Below are 9,131 nucleotides of genomic sequence, written 5' to 3' on the forward strand. Positions count from 1 at the left end.
AGCCAGGCCCTTTCTCACCAGTCTGACTCCCCTGTAGTCCAGTGGTCGGCAACCTCTCAGAAGTGGTGTCCCAGCTCTTCATTTATTGATGGTAATTTAAGGTTTCGTGTGCAGATAATACATTTTAGATTTACAGGGGCCGGCGGATGGACAGAACCCTGGGCCAGCAGTGGGCTGAGCAGGGCTGGTGGCGGCGACCCCGGGGCCAGCAGAGGGCTGAGTGGGGCCGGGACCCCGGGGCTGGCAGCGGGGCCGAGTGGGGCTGGTGGCCAGGATCAGGGGTTGGCAGCAGCGTGCCACAGTAAATCAGCTCGCATGCTGCCTTTGGCACGTGTGCCATAGGTTGCTGACCCCTGGGTAGTCCAAGCTGTACAGCATTCATGGGGACCGGCGCGATCCTCCTAGGGGGGCCATGCGCTCAGGGCCCTTCTCTGCCCCCAAGCCCTGGGTATGGATGGGGTTCTCCTGGCCCCTGCAGGCCAGTGCCATTGTGCCCTCTTGTGGCGGGGGAGGGAGCTGGTACTATTGAGCCTTTACCAGAGGGGCAGTGGACCCTGGCCAGCTCCTTTGCCGAGGGAAGGTGGGGGGGGGCATGTGCCATGTTGGGCCCAGGCAAGGGGTCTGCTTTCTCTAGCCCTTTGGCACTGGGGCAGGGGTGCTCCATGGGGCGGGGGTAGGGGGGAGCAAAGCAGGAAGGTGGGAGGGGAGAGGATCATGGCTCCTGTGCTGCAGGGAGGCCTTCTCAGCCGGGTGGCTCCTTCCCATGGCCGTGCAGCACCAGAACTCGCTCTCCAGTCCTGGCTTCTCATCTTTGCTAATTAATTACCGGAAACAGCTGGAGAAAGCAGAGCCAGCAAAGTGCGGGAGGAGGGCCATCCCCCCACCCTGCACAGCTGGAGAGCAGCCTCAACCGCTTCCCTCATAAATGATCCTCATGGGAGCATAGCATTGCTCCTCCTGCCTACCCCTTACAGCAGGGGAAACCGAGGCAGAGGCAGAGCCAGCTCAGGCCACCCAGCATGTTGGCACCCAAGCTAAGAGGAGATCCCAGGAACCCTGACTTCTAGCCCTGCCTCAGAGCAGGTGGCTGGGTCCCTGCCTGCGGCCGTGCGAGGCACTGCCCTCCGCTCCAGGCGTGCAGCACAGCGGATGTGGCCGTGCTGGGCCCTTGCCAGTCGCAGCACTGTACCCAGGGAATGTGTCAAGGAGTGGGAGGGAGGGAGGCAGGAGCTGCCAGGAAGCCAGGCTGTGGGGACAGAACCGTGTAAGCTGGGAGCCAGCCGGCCCTAGAGGGCTGGGGGGAGCTGTGGCCTGAGGCCAGGTTCCCCCTCACCCTCACAATGAGGGGCCCACCAGCATGCTGCCGGGCCCTGCCAGTGGGGTTTGCTGGGCCTGTTGTCAGAGCCCCAGGTTGGTGGGTGAGGTGCTGCCTGGCCAGCTGGTGGTGGCCATGCCAGGGGCCCAGGGCAGGCTCCCACAGGCCACTCCCCAAACCTGAGAGTGGCTGTGGGCTGTCTCATGGTGGCTCTGTCTGTGCACGTCCTCACTGGCCCTTCATCTTCCTGCCCTGAGGAGAACTTCTGGGAAGCAGCTTGTGTAACAGCAGAGTGTCCCGGGCCTGGGCCACTCCCCCCAGCCCTGCGAGGGGAGACCTTCCCATGGGACTGCCCCTCGGCGGGCAGATCATCTCTCTGCCAGCTGGGGTTCTGGGGCAGGTGGGCCAACAGGCCGGCCTGGCACCCTGGTGTTTCTAGGGAGACCCCAGCATGGATCAACTCGTAGGGTGCTGGGGAGGGGCAGGGGCACCTGTCTCCATCTGGGGGGGGGGGGGGGGGGGCCCTTCCTGCCAGCCCTCTCCCGCCTTGCAAGGGTTAATGAATTTAGCCTCCCAAAGTTTGTACTCCTGGGGACACTGGGGGGGCGGCGGGGGGGCTGGTCACTGGCTGCAGCGCCCTCTGCTGGCGCCCACAGCTGGGTGCGATTCGCATGTGAAATTTCCATGGAGAAATTTCAGTCTCCAGCCTCTCTGCTATGGGGCCTGCTGCCAGCGTGATCCCAGAGTTGCTCAGTGGGGGGAGGGGGGAATGTGACAGGGCCCCGAGCCCAGCGACGCACCAGCGTGCGTCAGACCCGGCCCAGGCCCAGCCTGCTAAGGAAAACAAACACGAGCTCAGCTGGGAAAAGAAGTGTCCCAGAAAGAGCGCCGGGCCCGTTCCCAGGCTTTCCCACAGCAGCGAGCTGGGCCCACTCGGCCCCTCTGAGCGCAGGGGGCAGCGCTGGGAATCCTGGAGCGCAGCTTGGCCGCTGTCCAGCTGGCAGGGCTGCGGGAGGGAGATGGGGTCAGGGCGGCCATGTGAGCCCCAGGGATGGGGACAGGGTCACAGGTTTTCCCAGCACTGGTGCCTGGCTCAGTGGGGCTGGGCCCAATCCCCAAAGGAGACACAGGGATTATGCTTGATTATGGGAAATGGGGCTGCAGAGCTCCCCCCGGCCCCCCAGGAAAGCACCAAGGGGCCGTATTCTCTCCATGGCTTCTCTGGCCAGCCTGCTCCTCCCACACTGCTGTCCTGGACCCTTGGCCCGAGGCAGAGATGGACGTTGCTGGGCCATTCACATGGCAGTCTGGGGTGCTCTTTCCTTCACACCCACCCCACGCAGGAAGAAGCTTCATGAGGAGGAGACAGCAGCAATCGTGTCTAATGGTTAGAGCATGGGGCTGGGCATCAGGATGCCTGGGTTCTATTTCCTGTGCTGAGAGTGTGTGTGGGGGGGTACTTTAGTGGTTAGCACAGGAGAGACAGTCAGGACTCCTGGGTTTTATCCCCAACTCAGCCACTGACTTTGGCTGACCTTGAGTAAGTCCCTTCCCCTTGCTGTGCCTCAGTTTCCATAGCTGTGAACTGGGACTAACAATACCGACTCCACTTTGCAAAGTGCTTTGAGTCCCCCCCCTCCCTGCTCGGAGGAGCTAGCGCAATCATGGCTAGGGGCTGGAGCAGGGCTAGGAGTCAGGACTCCTAGATTCTATGCCAGGCTCCGAGAAGGAGCACAGTCTAGTGGTTAGGGCAGGGTGTCAGGTTCGAGTCTCAGTTTTTCCAGTCAGCGGCAATCTTGCGCGTCCCAGGTGAATCGGTGCCTTCATGCCACGGGAGGGGGGATGCTCTGCCTGGCCACTGCTTCCTGGCACTGCTGAGTCAAGTCCTTTCCCCTGGAGGAATTCGGCTCAAGGGAGAGGCAGCTCTTGCAAGGAGCCTGGCTCTGCTCTCATGGCCCAAGCTTCCCATCCTGGGAAAGGGCAGCTCCTCGGGGCTGGGTTATGCAGCCCTGCAATGAATGGGAAGCTGACGCAGGGGCTGGCTGCTGGGCTGTCACCTTCAGGCTACGCGCTGCAGCTCAGCGTGGGAAAGGCCAGATCCCCCTGAGCCAGCCTGCTGGCCCCCCACAAGCCCCACTGGGAACCTCGGCGGTGATGCCAGCACAGTCTGCTCTGGGGAAGAACAGCCTCCTCCTGCTGCCCAGGGGCACACGCAATTTCTCCAGGAGCAGCCTGGCAGGCCCTTTCTTGGGGCAAGGGGGGAGATGGATTGTCTCCAGCAGGGCCTTTCCTCAGAGCCCCCCAATGCTAGGGCTTCCTGGAGGGCTGCAAGCGGCGCAGGGGGGCTGGGGACCCATGCTGGGCCAGCAAGAAAAGGCTGGAATGTGCCCAGTGAAGATCCTTCCCCACTGGACCCTTCCCAGCCCAGCCCAGAGCTGCTGGTGGTCCACTAGGGAGCATGTCATCCTGGCAGTTCAGGTCCATGGATGCAGTTGAGTCTCAGCCAGGGGCCTGGGCCCTCGGGGTGGGGGGGTGTTTCAGAAATCCCCTCTCCCCCTCCCTGCAGCCATCTCCTGAGAAGTGCCTCTTGTTTACAATGGACTGGACCTGCCCACAAAGTACCCACAATGCATCGCTCGCCCTCCTGTCCCGGCTGGCACTGCGGGGCCCTGTGGGAAATTGCTGCAGTCAACAAGCTGCACTGGCCTGTTGCCATGTGGAGCAGCTGGCACCTGCAGGCAGCACCTGGGGGGCTAAGTTCCCCGCCCCTCCCTGGCACAGGGCACCATAGGAGGGGCCTGGCAGGCTCCAGCAACAGCGACAAGCAGGTTCCTGTAACGCCACTGTTCGGAGGAAGGCCCAGCCCAGTTCCAGAGCCTGCACCTCCCCTGCTGTTCCCCTTGGCACCCCCGCCATGGCCATCAGCCAGGACCCATTGCAATCCAGCCTGCATCCCGGGACACAGCAAGGTCTGGCCTTCTGCCCTCTCCAGGGTTGCATTAGCCCAATGCCAAGATGAATTGCCCTGTATTAGAGCTGCACCTAGCGGGCCCAGGAAAGATCAGGGGCCTGTTGAGCCAGGCCCTGAACAAGCAGAGTGAGAGACAGAGCCTGCCCAAAACCATGTAAACCAGAGAGATGGGGAAGGTTCATTAGCCCCATTCTAGAGGTGGAAACTGAGGCAGAGAGGGCAGTGACTGGCCCAGGGTCACCCAGAAAGTCCACAGAAGAGCCGAGAATTGCAACCGTAACACCTCCCCCCGGGGCTCCATGTCAGGGGACGTGCTCTGAGCTTCAGCCACGACAGTGCCAGTGGCTGCCTGGCCTCCCGCTCACCCCGGGCTGCAATCTGAGGCCTGGCTGGGCCACGCCAGCGCTGAGGAGTGAGCCAGTGCCGGATGTGAGCAGCAGCCCACAGCTCTGAACAGAGGCTGTAATTAAGCCAGGGAGCTCCAAAATGACAGGCACTCGGGCTGCATCTGGCCAGGGCTGCCTGTCATTTGGGGTCAGGGCTCTCCCCTAATGGGAAGGCTAATGGGTTAATTTCAGGGTGCGCTTGGGCACTGTGTGGGGAGCACAGGGCGACGGCTGCAGAGGCGGCCAGCCAGGACGCTGAGAGGGGAGCCCCACCTCACGTGGGGTTACCAAACCACACCGATCACTGCTGACCCTGCATAGGACAAGCCACTCCCTGTGTGCTCGAGGTCACCAGCCAGATGGGATAAGGCCCATGCTAGAAGAACCATGGGGCAGGGGCCTTGCCCACCTGGGGGCGATCTGAGCCGCCCCACCGTGTTTGGCTCATGCACATCTGGTGGAGGCATGCGTTCGGTGATTTGGGGAAGGCTTGGCCCAGCTCCCAGCTGCAGGGCCGCCTGGGGGGGGACAAGTGGGGAAATTTGCCCCAAGCTCTGGGCCCCACAGCGGCCCCCACGAGAGTTTTTTGGGGCTCCTGGAGCAGAGTCATTCACTCACTCTGGGGGCCCCGGAAAACTCTCTCAGGGTCTGGGCCCCTGGAGCTTCTTCCTCTCTGGGGTTTTCAGCGGCAATTCGGTGGCGGGAGGTCCTTCCACTCCGGGACCCGCCACCGAAGTGCCCCGACGACCCATGGTGGGGGGGCCTTCTGCCCCGGGACCCATCACCGAAGACACCAGACCCCCTGAATCCTCTGGGTGGCCCTGCCCAGGTGCACCATCTCAACCCTCCCCCTGGTAATTTACACTGATGGGCAGGGCTGCGGGGCTGAAGCTGGCTGGTAGGGAGTTGGCATGGCTCTCTAGCACGTCAGTGCCCGAGCTGGAAGCGCTGCTGGCAGGAGGGCTGGAAGCTGTGGGCAGCAGGCAGGGCTGGGATCCTGCTCTGGAGGGAGGCCAAGGACGGGCTGTAATTCAGCCATCTGGATGGATCAGTTGTATGGGCATGGCCTGCTCGGCGGGGGGGCTGGGAACTGCAGAGCGACCTCAGAGGAAAGGGGCTGGGTGTGGGGCTTGTGCCATGGGTCTGCAGGGCAGGGGAGCAGAGGGAGAGGGGCCTGTAAATTAGAGGGGCCTCCCCTGCTCCCCCTGGAGCTTTGGGGCCTGTGAAGCTTTTTGCCTGCTTGTCCCCAGGCCCCGAGGCTCGCTTTGCCCCAAGCAGTGTGGATGCCTGGTGCTTTGGGGCGGGGGGCTAGTGAGAGGGGCTCCTAGCAGGCCTTGTGGTATGCGGGGAAGCTCTTCTCTGTCCCCAACGAGACCTGCTGGGACCTGAGTGTCTGGAGTGCAGGTGGGGGTGGGAGGTTCCAGCCCGATCAAAGCCCCTGCCTGGGTTACTGAGTTTCCTGGGTGCCCCTCACAGCCAGTGGGGAGATCGGCTGCCACCTGCCAGGCTCTCTCAGCACCGGCCCCTTTCAGAGGTCGCTGACCCGGAAAGCTGCCAGGTGCTCAGTGCCCATGGCGACAGGCTCGGGATTGTCCCCAGTGTCCCTGTGGCCGCTCTACCGGGAGAGTGGCCGCGGGGACAGGATATGCGGGGCACGACCCCCCATCCCAGCAGGAACCCTGGGGCCGGTAGTCGCGGCGGGGCTGGAGCTCTCAGACTCCCAGCCTAGCTCCAGCATGGCTCTTTGCACCCTGGGACACGTCTCTGGACGTCACCCTTCCCTGCACTGCCCTGTGCCCACATCCTGCGGGCGCTGCCCTGCCCAGATCACGGCCCTGTGCCCGGCGCGGACCTGCCCAGCCGCGGGCGAGGCCTGAACGTCCCTTGGTGCAGCGCGTCCGCCCGGGCTCAGCCCGGATGAAAGGCGCCCGGGGCCTGGCACCGCTGGCTGCCACCCGGGCACAGAGACCAGGACACCCAGGCCCGGCCAAGGGGAGCCGGTCCCCTGCCCTCCGGGGCGCACGTGGGAGGAGCCCGGCCTGGCTGCGCCCCCCCGGTCCCTGCGCTTCGGGCGCCCCCTGGCGGCTCAAGAAGATCATCACACTGTCCTCATATTTAGCGTTGTGAGATCCACATATAAGCCGTCGATCCCGCTTTTCGGCGCGTTATCTTGCCGTAGACAGGTCTGCTTCCTCATTTGCTATGTGTTAAACTGATTCTTTCTTTACCTAAGTGGAGCATTCTCCTTTGTCTCATTGTTAAACTTCATCTGTTTACTTCACCCACTTTCTCCAACTCATTTTGAATTATGACCTCTGGTCTGCCAACAGCAGTTGCAATCCCTTCCCGATTTGCGTATCATCTCGCAAATCTAATAAGCAGTTACTTTCTATCAATATCAGTCGTGACTGCACGATATTGAACAGAGCTAGGTCACAAACAGACCCCTGCAGAACCCACCTATTATACCGCTCACAGCGGATTGGGAACCGCCATTAAACAACCAACTCTCTGATAGTTATGCGTTAATCAACACTCTATGCCCACCTCTATAGTAGCCCATCTAGGTTGTATAGTGCCTAGTTTATCGATAGATATCATGGAGGACCGCTCATCAAATGCTACTAAAGTCATCTAGTGGACACACATACCACTCTTCCTTATCCCCAAGACTCTTATCCTTATAAAGAAAGCTGTCAGATGGTATTTGACATGATTTGTATCATTTTAACAAATCCATTGCTGAGCTCCTTCCAATCAATTTACACCTTTCACGTGATTTGCATTCTTTCCTTAAGTTACTTGCTACCATTAATCTTCCCTGGCACAGGTTAACTACACTGTCTGTAGTCCTGGGTATCGTCTGTTATTAATTTCCCATTTTCGTAACCTCGTGGGCCACCTATAACTTGCCCTTAGTCTCCTATGTCTTATGGGAATCTCTCCTCATCTCCCATAGATTCTATCAACGATACATTAGCTAGAAGGCTCAGTAAAATCCTTGTTACTCCTTGAAGTATCTTCTAAGGGATGCTCTTCAAACAGAGCCCTGTGAAGACTTGCCAGGACATCTAGAAGTCTTTTCCTACGTGATGTTAAACTTGCTCTTCTTTTATTATTTTCATCTTGCGACAACCTAACCCGCTTCCCGTTTACTCACTAATGCTCAGCCAATTCTTTCACTTCCCAGTGAAAGACCGAAACAAAGAAGTCATAGGCATCTCTGCCATATTCAATGTTTCCTTTAACTGTATCTCCTCCTCACTGCGGCAGTGGGACCTACCCTGTCTTTGGTCATTCCTCTTGCTTCTAACGTATTATGCATATAAACTCGGGTCTGGTTTCCCTCCACTCCTCCTGAAGTAATGTTGCAACTTCTTTTGATGTCTTCTTACAGAAGCCAGCAAGAGTTCTTGTGGCACATTATTAGCTAACATCGATGTATTGGAGCATGAGCTTCCCGTGAGTGAATATCCACTTATCGATGACACTCCTTTTCACTTCCTTAATCTTGCCGGTTGGCATTCCGTGCTGTTTGCCTATATCATCTTTGTAAGTTGTCTAGTTTCACATTTTTATATATGACTTTTTTATCTATTTAGTCCATGAAAGAACGTCTCGTGTTAAGCCGACAGGGATGGTCTTTTGCCAACTCTCTCTATCTTTCTATGGTCCTGCTCTACTGACTGGAACCAGCAAACACGGCAGGCACTGATCACATGTCAGAATTGCACGCAGGAGAGATCCCCGAGCCCGGGCACAGCGCCCCCGTGCGGGACGGCACTGCAGCCCGGTGCACACTGCGACAGGCGCGAGGCACGACGTCCCGCGCATCACGGCATCACCAGCCGCGTGTAGCCGGCCAGGTTCGGGTTTTGTGGATCCACTCGCTTCTCCACCAGCAGCTTCGGAGCGCCAGCTCCCGTCCAGCACAGCCACACCCCTAGAGAGAGAGCGAAGCTGAGCCCGGCGCGTGGAGGAGAGCAGGACCCGCTTCCCCACACAGACCCGCCGCAGCCTTGGCAGCCCGCTAACCCCCCGCCCGCCCCGCCCGCCAGCCGTCTGAGCGCCCGCCCCCCGGCGCGATCAGTCCCGCTCTCGCTCCCCAGGCGACAAGAGCCACGAGAAGGGCGGTAGACGCACCTCTTGCCAGGCAGGCAGCGCCGTGTCCCTGGTACCATGCTCTCGAGTCCCTCTCGCCGTCCTGCTGCACGCCGGCACGGCCGCCCAGTGGGCCAGAGCACAGGAGGCGCAGGCCGAGCGGAGCCATGCGGGCCGAGCCCGCGGCGGGGCGTCTCCAAGCCCGCTCCGCCAAGGCCGCTGGACTCGCCCAGTGTCAGTCCCTCGGTTCCGGCTCCGGCTGGCGGGACGACAGGTTGGCCGCCTCCGGAGCTCCCGTGGGTCCTCGAACCCCCGCCCCCCGCCGTTCCGGCGCCGGACGTAGGCAGCGCGGAGCGCC

At 60.7% G+C, this 9,131-nt stretch overlaps 2 protein-coding genes across 2 annotated transcripts in view; one reads left to right on the forward strand and one right to left on the reverse strand.

Moving 5' to 3' along the window:
• Positions 1-9,131, reverse strand: part of CNNM3 (cyclin and CBS domain divalent metal cation transport mediator 3) — a 330,211-nt gene that overhangs the window by 286,790 nt on the left and 34,290 nt on the right. The gene's annotated exons all lie outside the window — the stretch shown is intronic.
• The window catches only part of ANKRD39 (ankyrin repeat domain 39), a 6,142-nt gene continuing 5,951 nt past the window's right edge, over positions 8,941-9,131 (forward strand). Inside the window, exon 1 of the mRNA XM_075063391.1 lies at positions 8,941-9,112. Coding sequence (XP_074919492.1) covers positions 8,941-9,112 — 172 coding nt within the window. The remainder of the gene's footprint in view (positions 9,113-9,131) is intronic.

This window comes from Chelonoidis abingdonii, chromosome 2, assembly GCF_003597395.2.
Source record: "Chelonoidis abingdonii isolate Lonesome George chromosome 2, CheloAbing_2.0, whole genome shotgun sequence".
NCBI classification, from domain to species: Eukaryota; Metazoa; Chordata; order Testudines; family Testudinidae; genus Chelonoidis; species Chelonoidis abingdonii.